At 35.2% G+C, this 26,088-nt stretch overlaps 1 protein-coding gene across 2 annotated transcripts; it reads left to right on the forward strand.

The window, feature by feature from the left end:
* Positions 1 to 1,079: 1,079 nt before the first annotated feature.
* LOC123554080 (COP9 signalosome complex subunit 6-like) lies at positions 1,080 to 23,307 on the forward strand. Of its 2 annotated transcripts, none has more exons than XM_045343972.2 (10): positions 1,080 to 1,357; positions 6,942 to 7,073; positions 10,566 to 10,654; positions 11,063 to 11,134; positions 16,745 to 16,792; positions 17,471 to 17,585; positions 18,579 to 18,671; positions 19,715 to 19,815; positions 21,173 to 21,241; positions 22,314 to 23,307. In XM_045343972.2, exons 1-10 carry the CDS (start codon positions 1,201 to 1,203, stop codon positions 22,383 to 22,385), a joined length of 948 nt encoding a protein of 315 aa, XP_045199907.2. In that variant the 5' UTR covers positions 1,080 to 1,200; the 3' UTR covers positions 22,386 to 23,307. The 2 variants fall into 2 exon arrangements, with proteins under 2 accessions (XP_045199907.2, XP_045199908.2); XM_045343973.2 differs by having other exon boundaries at positions 11,063 to 11,125.
* The last annotated feature ends 2,781 nt before the right edge of the window (positions 23,308 to 26,088 follow it).

Genomic DNA, 26,088 nt, shown 5'->3' on the forward strand with positions numbered 1-26,088 from the left:
AAATATACCGTCATGAGTCAGTTGATAATCACATCTAGTATTTGGAATTATCATAGATGTTTAGACTCCGATGAATATCGCTTATGTGAGGTTAATAAACATGGATATCGAAATTCACCTAATCCTAATATAATGAAAAGCAAAAGGTTAAGATTATTTTGTTAATTAATTAAGGTGATTTCAAGAGAAGCTTGAACGAGACGATAAAGAAATTAAGTCTTTAAAAATATAGTTATTTCTAAAAATGGAAAGTTTCAACATTTTCCGTTCATTCTACAGTATGGTCATTGCATGTTTATATTATTTTGGTAAACGGAAATTCCAACAATATATTACGTCTGTTGCGTCCGTTAAGAGTGCAACGTAAGATGGAACTTTGGTTGTAGATACAATGTTCTGAACATATTTACAAGATTCAAAGAAATATAAAATACCTCTTTGCAAGATTAGATTATCCCTTTGTGATAAACTAAGAGCACCATCAAGAAGAGTAGTATACACACACCTCTTAAAAGTTAGGTCCTGTATCCCATCCAAGACCTACCATAGCGATGTGCTAGAACGTGGAATGAAAATGTTCTTTTTATCTTCTCAGGAACAATATTCACAGTGCTTTTATATATAATCAATGCAACAACGTTATTTCATGCGATATTCTATTTTTTCTCCGGGGAGACCCCCTCAATACCACCTGTGTAAGGTGGGGGTGGGGGTGGGGGGGGGGTTGGGGAGTGGAGCGGGTAACCGCCTCCCACACTTAGCTATGTGTCGGTGTGAATGCCTTCAAATAATTCCTAATAACCACAAAACATAAATAGGAAACATGCCATATACTACCATAATATATTTATCAGTGTAATAATATTAATTTTCTTTTATTTAGAAAGAAGACTAGAAGTCAAAAGGCTGTAAAAACTACTTTGCTAAAATGTTCGCAGTGTTATTCAGCTGGAATATGTTTGATAATTTTCCGTGTCCCAGTACTCAGTTTCTGTAGTATAACGTTGAAAGCGCACATGTATGTTTTACTGAGTGTCGACAACAACATAATTACAAAAATTCCTTCGTCAATAATAAAACCTTGTCACACAGGAAACCAAGCGTCGCTTGATAGAGATGAAATTATTTCCATTATTTTATATTTTGCAGTGATTTATAAATATTAAAGCTTGTCTAACCGATTTGTGGGAATTTTTAAGCATGGCAACGAATATGGAGGTAGACGGGACAAAGTCCAATGTGATGGCTTCAGCAGGGACTTCAGGAAGTGTATCGGTTTCGCTTCACCCTCTGGTGATCATGAATATTTCTGAACATTGGACAAGAGTTAGAGCTCAGGAGGGACAAGCACAGCAAGGTGTTTAATATTGCTGTTTTTCTATTTTCTCTTATGAATGACATTAAAGTAAACCCAGGGAGAGAAAATACCAAGGTCCCTACTGGGGCTCGAACCCCGGACCTCGTGATCCGTAGGCGGACACTCTAACCACGTCGCTAAAGGGTTAACCCAACAGCAAGGCTGTTGGAAGTGGCCTATAAACCTGCTATCACTACACTTCTCCCCCTTTACTTTTCAGAGCTTACCAACTCTCCAGAATGACACTCCATGCCCACCGCATGAGTCCGTCAAACACTTTTGACACCATTAAAGTAAACCCTGGGAGAGAAAATACCAAGGTCCCTACTGGGGCTCGAACCCCGGACCTCTTGATCCATAGGCATACACTCTAACCTCGTCGCTAAAGGGTTACAGGGATTTTTTTACCATTTCAAAACTGGGGCCCTATCAGTTGGAAAAAATGGTGTGTAAAACCTGAAAATTGGGAAATTCAAAAAATAAGTTTTATCATCATACAACCTTTATTTCAGCATTGTTATTGTTGGATATCATATTGCAAGTCTTTTGTTTTATTTGTTTTGCCGGTAACCAGATGGCTAGAATGCAGGCTAGGCGTTCAGTTACCAGACGGCTAGACACTGCCTATTTTTAACTGGCATGGTGTACTTGATGTGTTTAGGGGGAAGACTTTGATGCGAAAAATATGTGAGATTTATTCGGGTAGAGAGAAAATTACCGCTTTGTATGCTGTTGCTCACTTGTTGTGTGAAAATGGGTTGCAACTGTGCTCTGAAGTAAAATTTTTCTAAAAGATTATTCACTTGCCCTAAAGATGACCAGTTATTGATAAGGAAATGTTATTTAAAAAAACTGCAATTTATATTAATGTACCTGTCAAAATGCTGATTTTCACCTTGCTAATGGCTCATGTTACAATAGCCCAACTAATTGTGCGCAAAGGGCTCTTTAATATGTAGAGCCTATAACGCCCTCTGATAAATAGAGACTATAACGCCCTCCACGCACAACCCACTTACCATTAAAAACAATGTGGAAAGATTTCCTTCTATGTGTATATAACCAGTGACACAAGTCGTGTTGTTAACTTTGGAGGCTTCAAATACATATTTAAACCTAATTTTTCACACTAAAAATTACATGTCTGGAAAGCCCATTCCAAGGAAAATCATTATATGTCCTAACTAATGAGATAACCTTCATTTTGTAGGCAAAACACTCTTAAACTCCACTGAAATTTAAATCGTGTTGATTTCCACCACAGTTTTGATCCTTACTACTTGAGACGTAGAGGCAGATATAACGTAAATGTCAGTCTGTGAAATCGGTCTGCCTTGCAGTCGAACAATTGAGACTAATGTCACAGGGGCAAAACATTTTCAAATGACTTTTTGGCATTTTTTTCTCATAAAACATTATCATTGTAATATATTTAAGTGTATATGGCTCATGGACCCATACTGTATCCTAGGTACGTTACTTCTATCTGTGCTCTTGTCCTAATGACTGAATAGAACACCTCTAACCAGCTGACACATGATATCAGTATACCAAGAAGAGGTATTGCCTCCACTATCACAACATCTGGACATGCACGATATACTTTTCCCTGAAGGCAGAAAACTAATTCCTAGTTTTGACTTTGCTATCCATAAATAGATGTCTTAATTTTTGTCTGACTCTGGTACATACCTGTGCAGTTTTTAAACTTTGACTTTGCGTCTTGAGTCTTGACAAGTATTCAGTAAAACTGTTAAAAGGAAATATAATTTGATTGAAACCTTTTTTACGTAAATCACGGGACTTCCCTTTCTGAAAATAAATTGCCAAAACTTAATACCAATTTTTAATGTCGTAACTGGCGAGCATAAAAGAATTGGTTTGATGCATGTCTTTGTTATAAATTTAGATTGCACGCAAAAACTAAAGCAAAGCATAACCCTTCAAACTAGTGCTTCAGTGAATGTAATTAAAAAGTAAGAAAAATTATTATAAAACAAATAGAACGTTTTATCTACTTTATTTGGAGATGCTGTTAACAACTGCAACAGAATTATAGTATAACTATATCAGTTATGCCACAATATAGTCCTTTCAGTAATTTTGTAGTAGTCAAAATAGTCTTGAGAAGTCACTGGTCTTTATTCACTGTCATCCTTCAGAGGTTTGTCTTTTGTTTATTTGGTGGCCATGCACACTCAGCAGAATGTTTACCCATTTTCAACAAAAATACTTCCAATAAAAAATCCAAGTTGTAAGCTGCTTTTAAATATATCCATACAAAAATACTAATCCTGATGGAGTTTCATAATACAGTGTTCAGTGCTTTTAGGACATTATCATAGCTATATTGAATGTATCTCAGTAATGCGTACACAATGGAAACGTGAGACCTTGATGCATCTTAGCTTACATGAGATGTCAGTTTTGTAGAGGTTTACATGGAATATTTAAACAGTAAATTTATAAAACTGGGCAATTTGAAAAAGATATTGATACTTACAATCACTGTTGACAGATGCTTTTGGAATGGTAAGTTGAAGAAAGCTGTAAACAACATTCCAAGCAATGGCTTCAGTCCCTTGCATTAATGAATGTGAGAAAAGACCTTTCAGTGTCAAGAATACTTGTATGTGCAAACACAGTATACAACATTTTTCCCCCTAGCATGTCAATGAGAAACATCATGATTATTTTTTCGCGACATAAACTTCAGAAGATCAGATTTCTCAAGTCTCAGCAGTTATGAATCACCAGCTATAACTCACTTAAAAAAGAACATGAGCATAAGGATTTTAGTGATCCCACATATTTAAAAAAAGAAGAATTGTGCTGTTGTTGTAATGAACATGAAATAACTGTTCTAAATTATACGTTTAAACTAGTTTTTTTTTCAAAGTTTAGTACATATTTTTTATCTTTAATTTTCCCAGTTGTCTTGAAAATGCAGCAGGTTATTCCCAATTTAGCCAGGGTCCTTTTCCCCCAAAGTAGCAGGAAAAAGCCCTTTATTTTAGTTAAGTAGTTTTTGTGACTTTTTGGCTTTTGACCTCTTTAACGACGCTCGCTACAGTTACGTAATTTTTTTCTCAATAATAGATTTTGATGAAATGTTTTGTATTAAAAGATCATGTTATGATGTCTTGAAAAATGAAATAAAAGTACTAGGTCACCAGCTTTGTTTCAATTTAATTTGCCCCTAGATATGGTGCTATTTTTAACATTTTCAAAATTTCTATAATCCTAAAATATATTTCAGTAAAGTATAATAATCAGCATAAATTTGATATCTTAGCATTTTTATAACAGAAAACAATATATCTATTTGAAACATGCTCAGAGAAATCAAAAGAAAATGATTTTGTAAAGAAAGGAATACTTGTTCAGCAGACCCAATGGCTATTTTTGCATATTTTTGTCAATTTTAAGTTGGTGCTTCTGCTATTTTATCCAGTTTCCCATAATAGAATTTAATCAAACTCTGCACATACCTTTGTTTATGTCTACCTAGTCTAAAACAAAAAGAAAATTGATAGGTCACCATATTAGATTTCGCTTAAATCAAATTACAACGAGGTGGGGTGTGGCGGGCATTTATACAAAGCAGGTTGGTACGAAATACTCTTTCAGTGTTTGAGCAAATGACTTAGAGATATATCAAATTATCAAACAGCAGATTTCTTAATAAGCGCATTTTAAGGTGTTTCTGAAGCATTTTGATGGCATAGAACGATGAAAGTTTCCGCCTTTCTCCGAACAAACCCTATAGTTTACGAATACGGATGTACGGTATGGGTACGGTACAGGATTAGAAACAGCTGTGACTCAATGCAAAGTTGGAGCACCGGTATAAATTACACACTCCAGTATAATGTCGGACTGAAGCAATTTGAACTAAAAGTACTATATATTTATATATATATACTATGTATATATTTTGTAACCATTGTGATACTTACCCTAACTTTTAGTCAGTATATTATACATATTATACATTAAATGCATGCGAACATTCAATAATTTGCGAATTTTTGCCGTACGCAACATTAGATAATCACTTCCGGGCATGCGCAGAAGACCGCTCCAACTCTGCAGTGAGCTACATCGATTAGAAACACAACCAAATTGGCACGATGTTGGGGTAAATATCGACCCGTCCAGAAAAACTGTAGTGAGCACCTTTAAGTAATAAATAAAAGAAAAGTTGAACACCATCTTCCATTCAAATTTGAGGCCTAAATTAAAATTGTGTGTTTGCCCTTTATCTACCAACCGAAGTTTTTAGCTCCCATTCAAAATATCTATGTTGCTTTTCAGAAAAAGAAACATATCTATTCAGGTGAATGGTTCCTACTCAATCCCTTTCTTTTAGATAGCAGTAATTTTTAAACAATAATGACCTGGCTATTAACTCCAATAATAAAATTCTAATTAGCTATCTACCCAAGAGAGCAGTCCATATAATTCAATGTATTGTAGATTATATCAAGGAATTGTGCAGTGAAAGTGCAGTCAAATCATAGCACAAATTTTATACCAAAATTAACAGTCACTAAACAATCCAAGCTTTTATATGATGACCCTTACCCTCTGAATCAATCAGGTACCTTCTCATTGGACCAGGAACAATCCAAGCTTTTATATGATGACCCTTACCCTCTCAAAGAGTTTGTTTTTAAAATTTAGAAGAGATATATTATAGTTGTTCTTAAGTACATAAAAAAGTTTTATCATAAGTGGTTACACTGTTTCCTTTGATGAGATTTCCTGACTGATTTTAAGTAAGACATTTAAGATTAGAATTTCAGTAAATTGAGTAATGTATTATTTTGTACTCGTTTTCAACTGCAATATGGTTTGTCACCATATGCATAAAATTTGGAAACAGTCAAAAGCTGCAAATGCAGTGACCCAGTGAGAAGACTTGGAATTTTTAAAAGAGGCTTACATAGTAAGTTAGTCCTTGACCATTCTTTCAGACAAATCATTTTTTCAACTTAGTTGTTTTATTTAGCAAAACTAATAAAATATCTCTTGAAAATGATGTAGGTGTCAGTACAGACATATTGGTGGCATAGACATGTTAGGCCATATAGCTTCTTCCAGCTTTGTTTGGTTAAGGAAGTATTGACATCCTTACAGGTATTTTACGCAGTTCCAGTGTGCACTTCTGTAGAACCATTAAGTATTCCTCAAGCAAACTGAGCATCTCTCTGGTACACACCCTTTATAAGGGTCTAGTGAATCTGAGTTAAAGGACATACAGCACCTAGCTGCAGAAGTCTGTGTTTAAATACTGAAACTTGAATTAAAAGTAATTAGAACAATTCCTTTAGCTTATAGAAAAAAACCTAACTTCAAAGAAAAAGATATAATAATTTACCTACCAACTTACTCAATGCCAAAAAGATGGGTAGGTTAAAGGCAACACACACACAATGCCTGATAATTATTATGAACCAGAAACACACAGTATTTGAGCTATAGCTGTTTCATTTCTAGAAGCTGGATAGGAAGTATAAGAAAGTTTCTGCTTTTTATTCTTTCTGAGAAATGATTTAATTTTATGTTTTATGTTTTCTAGTAATCGGAGCTGTGATTGGCAAACAGACTGGAAGAAATATTGAAGTGATGAATTCATTTGAGTTACTGTTTGATATTGTGGATGGACAAATTGTAATAGACATGGATTACTACAATACAAAAGAAGAACAGTGTAAGTGTACCAGTCCTATAGTCTGTATCAAAATATCATTGTAGCTTGTGTTATCTGTTTGTGTGTCAGACAATAGCCTGAGATTCAGGTGTTGATATTTTTAGCTTTTTACACAAAATAAGGCGACTGTTCCTATATTAGCATATGGTAAGATTGGTACAGTATGTATTACCTCCCTTGGTTTTCCCAACTGGATTTTCATGGGGCAGGCAGTATCACTCAGGTTGGCAATATAACCTTTTTAGCCTGACTATTCATAGAATAGTAGAGCTATTGGACTCGCCCATGCGTCGGTGTCCGCATCAGCGTCCGCTTCCCGATTTGGTTAAGTTTTTGTATGTAAGCTGGTATCTCAGCAACCTCTTGTGGGAATGGATTGAAACTTCACACACTTATTCACTGTGATAAACTGACTTACATTGCACAGGTTCCATAACTCTGTTTTGCTTTTTTACAAAATTATGCCCCTTTTTTGACTTAGAAATTTTTGGTTAAGGTTTTGTATGTAAGCTGGTATCTCAGTAACCACTTGTGGGAATGGATTGAAACTTCACACACTTATTTGCTGTGATAAACTGACTTACATTGCACAGGTTCCATAACTCTGTTTTGCTTTTTTACAAAATTATGCCCCTTTTTCGACTTAGAATTTGTTGGTTAAGGTTTTGTATGTAAGCTGGTATCTCAGTACTCACTAATGGGAATGGATTGAAACTTCACACACTTGTTCACTGTCATGATCTGACGTGCACAAAGCAGATCCCATAACTTTATTTTGCTTTTTTACAAAATTATGCCCCTTTTTTAACATAGAAATTTTTGATTAAGTTTTTGTATGTAAGCTGATATCTCAGTATCCACTAATGGGAAAGGATTGAAACTTCACACACTAGTTCACTGTCATGATATGACATGCAGTGCAAAGGGTTAATAACTCAACTTTGCATTTTACAAAATTATGCCCCTTTTTCAACTTAGGAGTTTTTGGGTTAAATTCTTATATGTAAGCTGGTATCTCAGTACCCACTAATGGGAATGGATTGAAACTTCATACACTTGTCCACTGTCATGAGCTGATAAGCACTATGCAGGTTCCATAACCCTATTTTACTTTTTTACTAAATTATGCCCCTTTTTCGACTTTCTTATTCATTCAGGCGACGAGGCTGTTAAATAGTCGAGCGTTGCTGTCCTCCGACAGCTCTTGTTTACTAAATTATGCCCCTTTTTCGACTTTCTTATTCATTCAAGCGACAAGGCTGTTAAATAGTCGAGCGTTGCTGTCCTCCGACAGCTCTTATTTTGTAATAAAGACACAGTGATTTATTGAATTTTATGTCAATGTAACCTTCTGATTAATTATTACTTGTTACTTTGGGTTATTCACCTTAAAGTGTGAGAACATCCTAGAGACGGAATGTTGTGATTCTAACTTTATTTAGGAAAAAAATGCAGTAGTATGTAGATCTAGTGTAATTCACAGATGTTTTAATAGAACTATTTCTTTATTTTACTACTCTTTTTCTCTAAGTAGTTGGTAACAGAATACCAGCTTCAGCATTCTTGAACTCCAGTTTGTTTCTTGTTACTAAATTTCTTGAAAAGATATCACACTTTTAGTAAGTTTTACTACACTTCTGTCTATATTGTCATACCTTGGTCTGAGGCAGGTGTAAAATCTGGCATGTTGGTCATAAAACAGGTCATGAAATCCAGTGAACTTGTTAAAAAAAATACGGAAAAATTTGATTACCAAGTATTCATGCCTATTAAATCCAAGTATTCCAAGTTAAACCCAGATTTTCCTAGTATCATTCACTAGGCTTGGCAATATTTTAAAATCAAACCTTTATGCAGATCTTGTCATGTTATTATTATTACTCATCATCATGTGTAAATCATTTTAAGTACTTAGCTGTTTTAAGTTTCTGATAGAATTGCTGAGCTTTTGACACACTGGAACTTGTGCTAGTTCAGCTCTTATATAGTCTGTATCAAAAGATCTGTCGTTTCCCTGATTCAGAAAGCTTCCTGGGGTGATTTCTAAATAAAAATGTAAGTCTTGAAACATCCGTTCCTATGTGACAGTCTGAAGAAGATTATAAGCAAGTTGCTTGTAGCATTAAACAGTCATGCAATATAACAATGTAACGAAGGATTGTAAAAGCTTGTTGTGTTTGGTGAAACACCATTTTTCAATGGTATCTTGTACCTTATGGTCAGTAAACATAACCCGTGTTCCAGTTCTCAGTATTCTAGCATAAAACTGCTGTTTTTGTCACTTTTCGGGGGTGTTTTAAGGTAGTTCTGCACGTTTGAGAAACCGGAAGTGATAGCGTAACGTCATTTATCCGGAAAACGTAAAATAAGTCTGGATTCTGCGTACAGAAATGAAAATCAGTTAATGAATTAATGGTAATTTTATTACAACGGCACCTTTACTTTCTTTCTAAAGTTAAAATATGATATTAAATCATCTGACATGTTAGATAATTCACAATGATGTCTAAAAATTAGCTTGAAATGTGCGGGTCACTTTAATCATTGTCAAATATCTCAGAAATAAGCACACGGACCTGCACATTTTATTTCAGCAAAATAAAGGCCAAATGTTTATTTACGACTGTGAGAAGTTTCATTAAAATCTACATTGTAGAAAAATTTCTATTCACGAAAAAGGTATGAAAGCTGTGATTTTCCCATAGACTCCCATTATGAAAAATTGCGTGAGATCCGAATTTTTAAAATCAGTCTAGCAAAAAATCAAGCACACAACCCTATCTTTTTTATTTGCTGAATTTTCTAGGTATATTTCGAAGTTTTGAAAAATCAATGTTTTATCAAATTCTACATTGTAGAAAATTTTTCGACCCAAACGTGCAGAACTACCTTAACAGGAGAGAAAACGTGTGTTAACAGAGAGATTCTCGCGCTCACGTGCTGTTATAACACCTTTTTATATGTGCGCATTCCGTGGCAAAGCGTAAACGTATTACAGCCCCATAATGGATAATTCAAAAGGAAATGACGTCAACGTGAAAAAACAACGTAGATTTTACTGCACATTTCATGGAAATTTAATGCATTGAGGGACAATATATTCATTTACTTGGTTTTTACGTGTTTTATGCTAGAATAGCGTTAGCGCATGTTCTTTTCGTGTTATAACATCTTCAGAATCCCTCGGGTACCAACCAATCCCTCGGGATTCTGCAGATATTATAACACGGAAAAATATTTGTTATCGCTACATTATTAACTAGCTGCTAACAACTTCAGTACTTGATTCAGATCTGGAGGACCAGATAAAATATAAATGCCTTGCAGGGAATCAAACCTACGACCATCTGATTAGTCATGAGATAGCTGGATGGGTATCTCTGTCAGACATAATGCAATTATATAGAAAACTATAACCCATTTTTTCGATCAAAATTAATTCTCATACAAACAGATATCTCTATGAATATTCATATAAATTGTGTATATTAGTCAAACAGGTATTTAGTGAGATGGACTTCCTTGGCTGGTACACAACAGGAGACGACCCTACAAATTCAGATATACATGTACATAGACAGGTATGCCCAATTTCCCATTGATTGATATTCAGATTTTGTTAAACCAGTATAGAATGTTTTTAAAAAATTCTGATGGAAATTCAACCCATAGCTATTAATTAATGGATTATAAATAATTATGCCGTTATAAAGAGTTAAATTTGAAATTCTCTAAAAATGCTTTCAGTACCCTTTTGTTATGTGAGTGTTTATGAATACCAGTATTGTGTTACAGTAGAACCACGATTTTTACATCTTTATAAAAGTGACACTTAAAGAGAAGAAAAATCCTGACCAATGAAAAAATTAACAACTTCTCAGAATTTTATGAAATTGTTGACTTTTTACCTAAAAATTCCAAGAGTCCATTGTAACACCATTTTGACTGTTTTGCTCAGTTATTGTAGATATATATATATTATGTTTCAGATCTGCAGTATAAATGAAAGTCCTGTATTGTTGAAAATGAATCCCATGGCCAGGAATCAAGATGTAAGTTCTGTATGTATATATTTTTTAAAAATTCACCTTTAAGGGTAGCATTTATCATATTCAGATAAAAGTATTCTTTGGCAGAATTGAATTATCATCTGACTTTTTAGCTCACCTGAGCACTGCTCAGGTGAGTTGTTGTGATCGCTCAATGTCCGGCGTCTGTCGTCTGTCAACATTTAGCTTGTGTATGCGATAGAGGCTGTATTTTTCAATTGATCTTCAAGAAATTTGGTAAGAATGATTGCTTTGATGACATCTAGGCCAAGTTCGAAAATGGGTCATCTGGGGTCGAAAACTAGGTCAAATCAAAGAAAAACCTTGTGTATGCGATAGAGGCTGTATTTTTCAATTGATCTTCACGAATTTTAGTCACAATGATTACCTTGATGAAATCTAGGCCAAGTTCGAAAATGGGTCATCATGGATCAAAAACTAGGTCACTAGGTCAAATCAAAGAAAAACCTTGTGTATGGGATAGAGGCTGTATTTTTCAATTGATCTTCATGAATTTTGGTCAGAATGATTACCTTGATGAAATCTAGGCGAGGTTTGAAAATGGGTCATCTGGGATCAAAAACTAGGTCACTAGAACAAATCAAAGAAAAACCTTGTGTATGCTATAGAGGCTGTATTTTTCAATTGATCTTCATGAAATTTGGTCAAAATAATTGACTTGATGAAATCTAGGTCATGTTTGAATATGGATTATCTGGGGTCAAAAACTAGGTCACTAGGTCAAATCAAGGAAAAACCTTGTGTATGCGATAGAGGCTGTATTTTTCAATTGATCTTCATGAAATTTGGTCAGAATGATAGCCTTGATAAAATCTAGTTCGAATATGGGTAATCTTGGGTCGAAAAAGTAGGTCACTAGGTCAAATCAAAGAAAAACCTTGTGTATGCGATAGAGATTGTATTTTTCAATTGATCTTTATGAAATTTGGTCAGAATGATTGCCTTGATGAAATCTAGATAAATTTTGAATATGGGTCATATGGCATCAAAAACTAGATCACTCAAAGAAAATACTTGTTTAAACTCAAGAGACCACATTTTTGGTCCAATCCTAATGAAAATTGGCCAGAATATTTGTTTACATGAAATCACTAGGTCAAACATGTTTACACTGTTATGGTGTGTTTCTCAGGTGAGTGACCTAGGGCCATCTTGGCCCTCTTGTCTTATAATAGGGTTCAAAGCCATCAGTGTTCAAACCAAATTTCAGATCAAGGCAAATAATGACAGCATTCAGATACAGATTGTCATCTTTTTCAGTAATTGTGTCCGTCTTACTAGAGTATTATTGCAGTTTGGTCCATTGAGTATTAAATGGATGCTTTTATAGCTTAGCTGTATGAAATATATGGAGAGCTATCATACTTGCCCCTGCATTGTAATCTGTGTACCCACCTTGATTAAAGTCTTGATACACTTTATTTTTATCTTTGTTATTACTTGATGGATTTGCACCAAACCCAAACCTAAAACAGATGTTTCTTCTATCAAGACATAATGTTTATAACTCTTGCACCAATATTTCATTAATTATTCCCCCTTTATTCTTAAAATTCCAGGTAAAAGTTTTGATGCACTTTCACTCTACCTTAGTTATTACTAAATGAATTTGATTCAAACATAAATGGTTGTGAGATATCACTGACTTCCACTGGCACAAGGTTCATAACTTTGACTCAGATATTTTAGGAATTCAGTCCCCTTTTTACTTTGATTGAATTTTAGGTTAAAGTTTTGATGCCTTTTCACTCTGTCTTGGTTATTGCTGATGAATTGAATCAGCATTGAAATAGTTGTTCCATATCAGCATCCACATTATATAACACAAGGTCCATAACTCTGACAGAAACATTTCTTGAATTATGTCCCTTTTATTCTTAGAAGTTCTGGTTACTGATTTGGTTACTTTATCTCTGTTATTACTACACGGATTTGATGAATTAAACTGTAACTTTTGGCTAATATCATCTTAAAAATTGCGGAGTAAGGGAGGTATTAATTAATTCAGTAATAGGTCTGTTATCCTCAGATATGCTCTATTTTACTATCAGGCATCAAAATAGTCGAGCACGCTGTCTTCCCTTAGAGCTCTTGTGATTGAAATCCTGTCCATAGCAAGTTCATATTGGGAGCAATATATAAGAAAGCCATCCAGCTTACTTGAAGAATATCTGGAATTGAACCAGCATGCTTCTTAAATGTTGACCCAATAAACCCAGGATGCTAAGAACAAGACATTGTATCCTGGGAAAGGCATGAACGTTCTCTGTGATGGTAAACTGAAGACAATGAGTCTAAGGATATTTATGTCTTCCCCACCTCTGGGGGAGACATATTGTTTTTGCCCTGTCTGTCCGTCCGTACACTTCATTTCTGATCAATAACTGGAGAACCATTTGACCTAGAATCTTCAAACTTCATAGGGTGGCAGGACTTATGGAGTAGATGACCCCTATTGTTTTTAGGGTCAATCTATCAAAGGTCAAGGTCACAGGGGCCTGAACATGAAAAACCGTTTCTGATCAATAACTTGAGAACCACTTGACCCAGAATGTTGAAACTTCATAGGATGATTGGTCATGCAGAGGAGATGAGCCCTATTGATTTTGGGGTCACTGTGCTAAAGGTCAAGGTCACAGGGCCTGAACATGAAAAACCATTTCTGATCAATAACTTGAGGACCACTTGACCCAGAATGTTGAAACTTCATAGGATGTTTGGACATGCAGAGTAGATGACCCCTATTGATTTTGGGATCACTCAATTAAAGTTCAAGGTCACAGGAGTCTGAACATGGAAAACTATTTCCGGTCAGTAACTTGAGAACCACTTGACCCAGAATGTTGAAACTTTATAGGATGATTGGTCATGCAGAGTAGATGACCCCTATTGATTTTGAGGTCACTGCGTTAAAGGTCAAGATCACAGGAGCCCAAACAAGGAAAACCATTTCCGGTCAGTAACTTGAGAACCACTTGACCCAGAATGTTGAAACTTCATAGGATGATTGGTCATGCAGAAGAGATGACCCCTATTGATTTTGGGGTCACTTGATCAAAGGTCAAGGTCACAGGGGCTCGAACATGAAGAACCATTTTCGATCAATAACTTGAGAACCACTTGACCCAGAATGTTGAAACTTCATAGGATGATTGGTAATGCAGAGTAGATGACCCCTATTGATTTTGGGGTCACTCTATTAAAGGTCAAGGTCACAGGGGGCTAAACATGGAAAACCATTTCTGGTCAGTAACTTGAGAACCACTTGACCCAGAATGCTGAATCTTCATAGGATGATTGGACATGCAGATTAGATGACCCCTATTGATTTTGGGGTCACTCAGTTAAAGTTCAAGGTCACATGGGTCTGAAAATGGAAAACCGTTTCTGGTCAGTAACTTGAGAACCACTTGACCCAGAATGTTGAAACCTCATAGGATGATTGATCATGCAGAGATGACCCCTATCTATTTAAGGGTCACTCTATTAAAGGTCAAGGTCACAGGGGCCTGAACATGAAAAACCGTTTCCAATCAATAACTTGAGAACCACTTGACCCAGAATGTTGAAACTTCATAGGATGATTTGACATGCAGACTAGATTACCCTTATTGATTTTTGGGTCACTTGATCAAAGGTCAAGGTCACATGGGCCTGAACATGGAAAACAATTTCCATTCAGTAACTTGAGAACCACTTGACCCAGAATGTTGAAACATGCAGAGGAGATGACCCCTATTGATTTTGGGTCACTCCATTAAAGGTCAAGGTCGCAGTGGATAGAAAATGGAAATCCATTTCCGGTTTATAACTTGAGAACCACTTGACCCAGAATGTTCAAACTTCAAAGGGAGATAGGAATAACAGAGTAGGTGACCACTATTGTTTTGGGGGGTCACTCCGTCAAAGGTCAAGATCACAGGGGGCTGAACGTAGAAAACTCTTTCCAATCAGTAACTTGAGAACCACTTGACCCAGAATGTTGAAACTTAAAAGGATAATTGGACATGCAGAGTAGATGACCCCAAATGATTTTGGGGTCACTTGATCAAAGGTCAAGACCACAGGAGCCCGAAATGGAAAACCGTATCCAGTTCATAACTTGAGAACCTCTAGGCACAGAATGTTGAAACTAAGTGGGATGGTTGGACACGCCAAGTAGGTGATCCCTATTGCAGCCAACCATCAGTGTCTCTTTGACTTTCGCTCTTGTCCCCTATTGAATTCTTGCATATATGACTATGCATTGGGGGAGACATGCGCTTTTTTACAAAAGCATCGTCTAGTTACAATTTACCTTTGATTCATAAAGGGAAATTGTCAGTTACTTTTGTAGAACAGGTTAAAGCCGGTAGAAATCTAGGAATACTGACCACCGTGTATAATTGCATTAGACCAGATAAAACAAACAGACATATTTTAAAGTAGGAAAGTTAAATTTAGAAACTAGAGGTATAATGCAAATTATTGGGAGTCCTGCTTGTAATAAGTGTTAGATTTATGCTGTGGGAATGCTATGGATTAATGATATCTTTTTAGCTCATCTGATTTTTTGAAAAAAAATGATGAGTTATTGTCATCACTTGAGCGGTTGTCGGCGTCGGCGTCGGCGTCGGCGTCTGCGTCGGCGTTGCCTGGTTAAGTTTTATGTTTAGGTCAGCTTTTCTCCTAAACTATCAAAGCTATTGCTTTGAAACTTGGAATACTTGTTCACCATCATAAGCTGACCCTGTATAGCAAGAAACATAACTCCATCTTGCTTTTTGCAAGATTTATGGCCCCTTTTGTACTTAGAAAATATCAGATTTCTTGGTTAAGTTTTATGTTTAGGTCAACTTTTCTCCTAAACTATCAAAGCTATTGCTTTGAAACTTGGAATACTTGTTCACCATCATAAGCAGACCCTGTACATCAAGAAACATAACTCCATCTTGCTTTTTGCAAGATTTATTGCCCCTTTTGGACTTAGAAAATCAGTTTTCTTGGTTAAGTTTTATGTTTAGGTCAGCTTTTATCCTAAACTATCAAAGCTATTGCTTTAAAACTTGCAACACTTGTTCACCATCATAAGTTGACCCTGTATAGCAAGAAACATAACTCCGTCCTGCTTTTTGCAAGATTTATGGCCCCTTTTGGACTTAGAAAATATCAGATTTCTTGGTTAAGTTTTATGTTTAGGTCAACTTTTTCTCTTAAACTATCAAAGCTATTGCTTTGAAACTTGCAACACTTGTTCACCATCATAAGCTGACCCTGTACAGCAAGCAACATAACTCCATCCTGCTTTTTGCAATAATTATTGCCCCTTTTGGACTTAGAAAATCATTTTCTTGGTTGAGTATTATGTTTAAGTCAACTTTTCTCATAAACTATCAAAGCTATTGTTTTAAAACTTGCAACAGTTTTTCACCATCATAAGTGGACACTGTACATCAAGAAACATAACTCTATCCTGCTTTTTGCAAGAATGATGGTCCTTTTTAGACTTAGAAAATCATGGGTAGGACAATATTTCTATTACACAAAAAAAATCAGATGAGCGTCAGCACCCGCAAGGCGGTGCTCTTGTTTTTTTTTGTAATGTGTCTTGTATTATTTCAGCTGCCAGTTGCCATATATGAATCTGTGATAGATCTGGTGAATGGAGAGGTATAGTACAGTTTTTGGATAATAAAATCCTCCTATAGAGTAAAGCGATTTTAATTGCATGCTATCTTTTTAGCTCATCCTTCACATAGATAAATATAGCATTTGTACTCTTCTGAAAAGACTGATTTGTTATTTCTCTACAACCGTTTAATTTCCATTGACTGGTAAGGCATTTAGTATCTGATGTTTGTAATTGTCAGTGTTCATCTTTTTACTCTGTCAGAAGCTGTTGTTTGAACATAGCTTTTAGCAGAAATATTTATCTTTATTGTTTAAGGTCTTGGCTAGGTTAAGTCTTTCGTACAAGGAAGTCACCCAGTTTGCTTATTATAGTTTAAAGGTTCTTCTCGAGTGCTTGCCATACTTAAACCAATACCCTTAATTGTCATCTTGGATCTACAGTCAACAAACAGGGTCAAAGGTTATAAAAACTTTAGTTTGAAGACCAGTCAAACTCTTCAGCGTCTGATTGGTTGTTTTTGAGCACAGTTTTTGAACTGACAAATGGCAAGGCTGCATTCTGAGACTGGTTTTCAATCTCAGTATTGTAATCTTAGAGCCAGTAAAGTAAGAAAAAAGCTGACAGTGTAACTTTACACCCATTTATTTTGAGTATCTATTTTTCCCATCAGTTTTGAAGACTGTTTGCCGTTATTTATTTTATTTTTACTTTGGCAGGCTACAATGTTATTTGTGGAACTGCACTACACACTTGCTACAGAAGAGGCAGAAAGAATTGGTGTGGATCATGTAGCCAGAATGTCAACAGCAGACACTGGAGAGGCATCTAGTGGTAAGATCATCTAGCAGTAAATTCAGTAGAAATACAAGCTTCAACAATTATAATTACCTCCCTTTGCCTACCAAGCTAGATTGGGGGAAATGAATTCAGAAGCTACACATAGTTTTAGAACTTGCTTTGGATTCAGATTGGTCTAGTGGTAATTTAACACACTTGATTATGAAAATTTGAAACAAGAGTTTGCCAGCTGAGTTGCCTGTTTCTGCAACTAAAAACAATCAACATTCTCTAGGACAGATTTTAAATCGAGGAACCATGTAGAGCCTAAAATAACTTACCATTTTCTCTAGAGGAGTTACCTAAGGATCTAATTACCTAAGGACCATAAGTAGCTGCAGCAGCAGGTAACATTACATGCACTTAAACACACAGACACAAACATGTAAGTAGAAGGTGGAGAACTGACGATGGAAAGGCAGTTGATTGTAAGATCAGTGAAAAATTTTAATGTATTTTTTGTCTTTTTTTTCACTATTTTGAAGTATTGTATCATTCCTTACCCATTTATATATCTAGGCAGTACATTTAAGGATTTTTGAGTAGAAAAACTAATGCAAGGCTTTTTTCCCATAAAAAGTTACCTTCTATAAAAGGAGGCAGTCCCAAAGGAAAAAAAGTATCTTTTTTTCCCTATTGTGAAATGAAAATTTCCAAATAATTGTTAACATAAAGGGTTTTTTCTGTTTTATAATAGTTTTGCTACTTAGCATGTGTATTTAGATTTAGTAGAATACAGGTATAAACATACTGGTGAACAATTATTAAAATACCATCACACAATTATAAATATTATCCAAAAAAGATTTTTTTATATGAATCATGTTTCTTTTCAGTGTTTTCCAATTTAAACAAATTCTGAGGTCTTTTTCCCAATTCCACCGGTGTTGGCGATATTCCTAAAATGATGGTATTTAGATAGTGTATCTTTGATTATGGAATATAATTAATATATATTAAATAATATCTGTGTTTTATATTTAACAGTTGCGGAACAGTTGATAGCACAGCACAGTGCAATAAAGATGTTACATAGCAGAGTAAAACTGATTCTAGAATATATAAAAGCTGTAGAAGCAGGTATGCCCTTGCTGTATCTTGCAAACATTTAACATTTAGCCTGCTAAATTTCTAAAATGGACTGGTCCATCATTCAATTTGGGTAATACCATTTATTATTTGAAGGGGTGTTCACTGAAAATTTACTGACTGAATAGCGAACAGTGCAGATCATGATCAGACTGCACAGATGTGCAGGCTGATCTTGGTCTGCACTGGTCGCAAAGGCAGAATCACTTGCCGCCAGCAGGCTAAAAGTTAAGAAAATGAATCACAGTTTTTGGTTTGAAGTACATTTAGCTGATGTAAAAAAGATTCCAGGCATGTCTAAACAAGCAAGGTATTTCATGCCTGGATGAAAATTATTGTAACCACAAGTCATTTATTGTATCAGCGGTTGTTTCTTCTTCCATTTATGTTTGTTAATTAATATCCAATATTGTCCGTCTTTCAAGTTGTAAATCTCTAAAGGACCAAATTGCCCATGAATGGCTGTTGTTAGACCACTTTCCATCAGTTGACAACAGCCAGTGAAATTGTGCATTATCTATGATGATTTGGAAACAAGCACAGCTAATAAAGCTTGTGATTTCATACTTAATGTTTTGCCTTTCTTTTGAGGTAAACATAATTAAGAGAAGTTGTTAAATGATGAACTTCTGTAGTTTTATCAAAGGCAAGATAATTGGACTGTAAATGTATTGAAGTGATAGGAAAAATGAATATAGCACAGAAAGTAATATTTTGCAATCATTGAAACATTTCATGAAAGCGTAATGTAGGAAAGAGGAGTTAAGGGTACACTGTGTGTATTACACATATAGGTGTATCTTTTTCAGATGGTACTTTGGCTTTAAAATGAAGAATTCAAAATGTACTTTATAAAAAGTGTGAATTAGTATGCTATATTGAAACTAATCTGTCAAAAAGAATGCATTAAAAAGTTAAATACTGTGAGTACTGTAGTGGTGAGCAGAAAAAAATCATTGTATTATTTTTTTAAGGTCTTATATTCACAAAATGTATAGAATATTTTATATTATGCCTTTGATATCATATAACAGGTGAAATACCAAAGAACTTGGATATATTGAGAGAGGCGTACAGTTTATGCTACAGACTACCTGTATTAAATACTGACAAGTTCAAGGAAGATTTCTTCACTGTAAGTTGTTCATTACACACTCGGATACGAAATATATGAATGCTATTTCAGTCATACATGTAATTCTGTACATAAGTCCTTTCCGGAGGTATATTTCTGAAACTGTTTTAATAGGTTATGAAATACTACACATAAATGTTTACCATCATAATACAATGAGATACACTAATTGCCCAGGTTTTTAGGTTCAAAGTCAGGATCATATTTGGAGGTCAAAGATCATATAGCTTAATGCAGAGCACATGACCCCAGGTTAACTTACTATGTCCAAGATTGAGGTCTAACTTGGAGATCAAAGGTTATGATCACAACATTTCACCTACACTTTATTGAAGCAGCTTCTTGGGGTATGAATCACCATCAGTGATAGCTCTAGTTTAATTGTATAGGCTAGATAATGTTAAGCAAAATCTGCAGTAGCTGTGCTCTCTGCCTTTTAGTTTCTTGGTGCTGAGGATTTCACTACATAGCCTCTATCCGACAAGGTATATTTCTTACGTGTCAGCTCTTAATGTGTCAGCCTCTTAAGAACACTGTAGAGTGAAGAGGCTGATAATGTAAGTGTTGTACAGCTAAAGGAATAGATATTGGCAGGTTTTGAAATGTCTGGTGGCATGTGTTTGGTTGAAAAAAGTAGGATAAACAATAAGTAGTAAATATCATCCTAAGTGATTATGGTCATTAACTGAAACACTTGCTCCAAATCCCTTCAAATATAAAATAGTTCAGTTTTAAAAGTCCTGTTAATAAACATTTCACTGTTTTTGTAAATACATGTTATGTGTATGGAAATGCTTATAGATGGAAATTACCATTTTAGCCTGTTGATTATCCTTGTTTTAAGTTAATAGCACATGAAAAAAATCCCCTAAAATATTAGATATTGCAGTCGTCTTTGTATAACATGCATAAAGTATATAGAAATAATGAAATATACAATAGTTCAGTTTACACAGGTTACATATTTTGCGAGATACAGAATGTGAAAAATTCGTTGATGCAGAATTTCTTTCGAGATCCATGAAATTTCTTCACTTTATATTCTATGCAAAATCAATTCAAAAATGATGTTCACGTTTTTGTTATGTAGCATATGAGCCGTGCCATGAGAAAACCAACATAGTGGGTTTGCGACCAGCATGGATCCAGACCAGCCTGCGCATCCGCGCAGTCTGGTCAGGATCCATGCTGTTCGCTAACAGTTTCTCCAATCCCAATAGGCTTTAAAAGCGAACAGCATGGATCCTGACCAGACTGCGCGGATGCGCAGGCTGGTCTGGATCCATGCTGGTCGCATACCCACTATGTTGGTTTTCTCATGGCACGGCTCATATGTATGATACTGATATATTTTCAGCAATGTAATGATGTATGTTTGATGGCTTACCTTGGAACTATAACCAAAGGATGTAACACAGTTAATCAGGTATCTAAATTCTCTAATTACTGTAACCCTCTGTACACTAATGTCAAATGATTATTTGTGGATTTCATGGTTGCATTAATCAAAAAAATTAAGGCCTGACAAAAACTTACATGTCAGTCTGTTTTATACACAAAATCTGAAATTTACGTACTCCTGTGCCACAAATACCTGTTTTTGGCTGATGCATGAAAAAAAAAATTGTATATTTGTTGATGTAATATGTTGGGATTTTACAAGTCAAGCCCAGATCCAGGACTGCCCCGTCAGTCTGCTCATAAGTGACCTGTACTTATCAAAGTTGCACTCAAAATTTAGACACAGTAACATACCAGAGGCCACCATTTCAAAATTTCCAGGGGGATACCCCCCTAACACCACTAACAGGAGGGGTAAATCCCGCTCACTTACCTACCCACTATCGGCACTTTGAGTCTCGCCAGTGACACCTTCATTCTAAACTGGTGCCCCTCCAACCAAATATTTCTGGATCGGGCCTGAAATTTTTTTTAAAATGTTACTATGTAACGTGGGAAACAATTTGCAAAAAGTACAAATAGAATAACCCAGGATTTTTAAGGGAGATGAATTGATATAGGGTTAAAAGTGTTAGACTTATGACTGGCAGGTGACAAGTTTGAGTACTGTTAGTGGCAAAATTCTACTGCCGCTCCACAGTCCCTCAGTTAGACAAGAGTTCTGTCAGGCCATAGAAGGTTGCTAACATGTTGTGGAAACTTTCTCTACAATCAGTTTTAAATCCTTTATACTAAGTCTGTTTATATGTAAATTTTAAGTTTTTGTTGCTCACTTGGTTTGACAGCTCAGTATGCAAATCTGAAGATTATCAATCCAGCAAACTTCTGCTTGAGTGTGGATAAAAGACAAAATCAATGAATAACATGACATTTGCAATCTCACTTAAATAAGATCAACTTAAACTTCAAAATTATATGCACATAATCCTCATGTAAAGCATTATTAAACAGACAATTAAGACAATTTTTTCTTAGCGATTTTATGATGGTTAATAGAAAAATGTCTAATTGTTTGTTCTCTGTATTCTTTATTTCAGTTTGTGAATAAGTTTAATGTGATACACGACAGACACAGCATGGGTAGAAGAATGAGAGGGCTTTTCTTCTAAAACTCTGTTACATCACTCATCACACATTGTTATAACAACCCCCAGAGAAATGACAGTTAACAGCACACAGATAACAGCACACAGTGTTTCCTTAGGAACTGTCATATACAATATTCATGTGGTTACTTACTAGATTAAACATTTAACAGAGGGATTTACTCCATTATGATTATAGTGCAGTTTCCTATGTTTCTGGGATTTCTGACATTGGACAATGAAACTGTGCAAAATACGATGGGGAAGTGTTCACAAGGCTAACTTTGTAATATTGCTATTTAAAATAGTTTTAAAATGACATAATATTTATCAAGAAATTGTGATTTATGTCGCAGTGTACTACTGGGTCTATTCTGCAACATGGTCTTTTAACAGAATGCCAATTATATATAACTTCTTTAGGTCTCAAGGGGTAAAGAAATCATGTTTTTTTTTGCCAAAATGTTCTAAAATTTTGGCACATGAGAATTTCATTTTTTTTTTTCAAATTTAACATTAGCATTTCCCTTCTATCCCTATAAGTTTGATAGCAATCAGACAACAGATAGAGTCAAATAACAACATTGAATAAGAAATTAAATACAGTGGAAAATATGCTATCGAAATGCAACTATGATTATAAATCTGAACTATATACTTTGCAAAATTAAAAAAAAATCCTACTGCTTAAGAATTACGCTTATGAACTATTAAAAACGATTTAGAAAAATTGGCCACCACCCCTCCAAAATAAAGTTGCAAAATTGGCAAATCAAACAGTAGTTTCAGATTGAGCATCTGATTGTTCTATTATGCTACAAAAGATACATTGTCATTTGAAATAGTTCTGTATCACACATTGTTTCAAGGAAAGTATATGTAATACAGACGTAATTGAAAACAAAAAGATTCAGGATGTTGTTCATGTAATAAAGTGAAAATGACATTTGTTTTGTGTGATTATAACCATTGTTTAAATGTTGTTCAGCAATTTTTGTATACAAATATCTTTATATACAAATAATTACACTTTCCTTTTGTAAAACAAACAAGAACTTGTAATTTAAATCTTGTTTATGATAAGGCTGTAAAACAATTTAACAATTGCCTAATTAGATATTATGGCAAGACAAATCTGTAAACCTTAGGTATGTAAGAAAATTTTATGGAATGGTAATGCCATCTGTCTATCAACATTTTCTGTTTTCGCACTCAAACTTTGATAGATGAAGAAGCACTATCTCAAAAGGATCTCCTTTGTATTGGAGCTTAAGGTCACTGTGATCTGGAAACTGAAAATGGTTTCTGGACCCTAAGTCTTAAACTATAATAGCTATAGTTTTCAATTTTTACACAATCACTAAGTACCACTGTGACTATAGAAAGATCCCTTGTAATCAGTGGCTTAAAGGTCAAGATCACAGGGATTTCTGGTATTTTTTGTCTGAAAGAATAATAGCTGCAGCTTTGAAACTTATGTTATGGCTAAGCACCCCTTGTGGAGGATATCTAATATTTTTAGGTTCAATAAATCAAAGGACAGGGAGGGTTAAAGTGATTTGAAGACCAAAAATTTCTGGACAGTAAGTCATAAAATATGACAGCTATGGCTTTCAAAGTTAACACATTACTATATATATACTATTAGAGGAAAATCCCTATTGATTTTTTGGTGAGTGGCTCAGAGGTTATTAACACTGGGACCTGACTTAATGTCTGGTAATTTTTAGCTCACCTGGCCCCAATGTCACGAAAAAACTTAAGTTATTACCTAGTTAAGTCTGTTATTTTAAAATCATGCTATTGCTTAAGCTATTGTTATTCAATGTTGATATTTTTCTATACCAATGTATTTATAGCTAAATTAAACTATGGTTAGCAGTATTTGTCTGCTGTAGTTATTTCAGTCACGCAAATATGATATTTCTATTTAAGCATTTTATAACGAACTTTAGTATTTGCTTAAGTATATTTCTTATTTTTATTCTTCATTTTCTGTAAAATTCAGAATTTTTGTGTTTTGATATATGAAATAGTCATGTACGGGTCTGATATAGATGAAAAGGCCAACATTGAAGACACATGAAGGGCAAAAACAAGCATTTCAAATAACAGACTTAGCTAAGCAATTACTTAAGTTTTTTCGTGAAATTGGGCCCAGAGCACAAAGTACTCCTGGTGTGCTTTTAGGACCCTTGGATGTCCATTGTCCACAATTCTTTATAGAATATCTCCTGAACCACCAAGCCAGTTTCAACAAAACTTTTCAGGAATGTTCTTTGGATTCCTTTAGTTCTAAGTCAGAATTCCAGTTACCAGTAGGAAAAACTTCTTCTCTGAGACGGTTGGCCAAATTTCAGAATAATTTCACAGCAGTATTTTTAAGTGACCTTCTTCTAAATTCCTTCAAACTCCAGCCTACATTACCCCTAGAAATCCCCATCCCCACAAACAGTTTGTTTTTTAACTTTATTTCTTGTGTTTCTAGATATTGTAACTTAGAAGCAAATCATCAGCCCCCTCCCTCTAACCCCTCCACCCACCAACATACACACTATCCCACACATTATTCCCCCTCCCTCCCTCTTGCCAAAAACTATTTTTGTGCCCTCATTTCTTTTTTACAGTGGGGGGGGGTGGAGAAGGGGGCATTTGGAGTTGCCCTTGTCTGTCCGAAATTGCAGTCATCATAATGAATTTGACCCAGAGTCTTCAAACCTCACAGGATTGTCATCACCATGTGAAATTGTGCACACAGTTAGACCAAAGCTATGGTCCTTGACTTAGTCACAAATATGCATAAAAGGCATAAAGTATTTGACATAGTCATTAAACAGTAGAAGATTGTTATATAGCATGTTTTGTGCTCCTGGGGTTCTGTTTGGCCGAACCGGAGCTTTGGTCCTTGACTTAGTTTCAGATACACATGAAGTGCTTAAAAGTTACGTTTGCCACCACAACCCATGCTGTCTATAAGTCAATCTATCACACACAGTGGGATCTTGCAACAACTTTAAAAGTACAAGATACATAGAGAGTTGGCAATATAGAAAATATGCATGTCCTTTCAATTTGTTACTGTGGCAAAAAATGTGGTTGCAAATGCGACAAATGCCCTTTCCAGTAGGGGACTTCTATTGCTTGGCAATAGTCTTGTTCATTGTATTGCATGCACAAGTGTCTTCCAATAAGTGATGGAAAAACATACAAGGTCAATAGGTAAAAGTTCTTTTAAGGTGAGTGACTTGGTTCCAAATAGAGCTGTTGTTACTTATACATCTTCTCCTTTGAACTAGTAGTCAGAATTAAACTAAACTTTGATAGTAGCATCCCAACATGGATCTCTCTCAAATGATTCAGCTTGGCCCCTTCTAGGGGCTGCCAAAGTTAAATTTAGACAAACAGCTTTAAACAACTTCTCATGAACCAGACCATTGATCGTCACCAGGCTTGATCTGTAGCATCCTTGTATACTGGTAGTCCTCATTTAGTTCAGATTGGGCCCCTTTAAGAGCTACAGAGCTAAAAATGGAGAAAAAAATATTTAAAGGACTTATAATGAACCACGTGATGTATCGTCCCAAAACTTTGTCTGTAGTGTTCCATAGGACTTCTAGGTTTGTTCAAATGGCTCGGGTTAGCCTATTTTAGGAGCCACAAATTTGAAAGCTAAAAATAAAAAATTGTTTTCATGAATCATGTGATGGATCTTTACAAAACTGTCAGC

Source organism: Mercenaria mercenaria, chromosome 7 (genome assembly GCF_021730395.1).
Source record: "Mercenaria mercenaria strain notata chromosome 7, MADL_Memer_1, whole genome shotgun sequence".
NCBI lineage: Eukaryota > Metazoa > Mollusca > Bivalvia > Venerida > Veneridae > Mercenaria > Mercenaria mercenaria.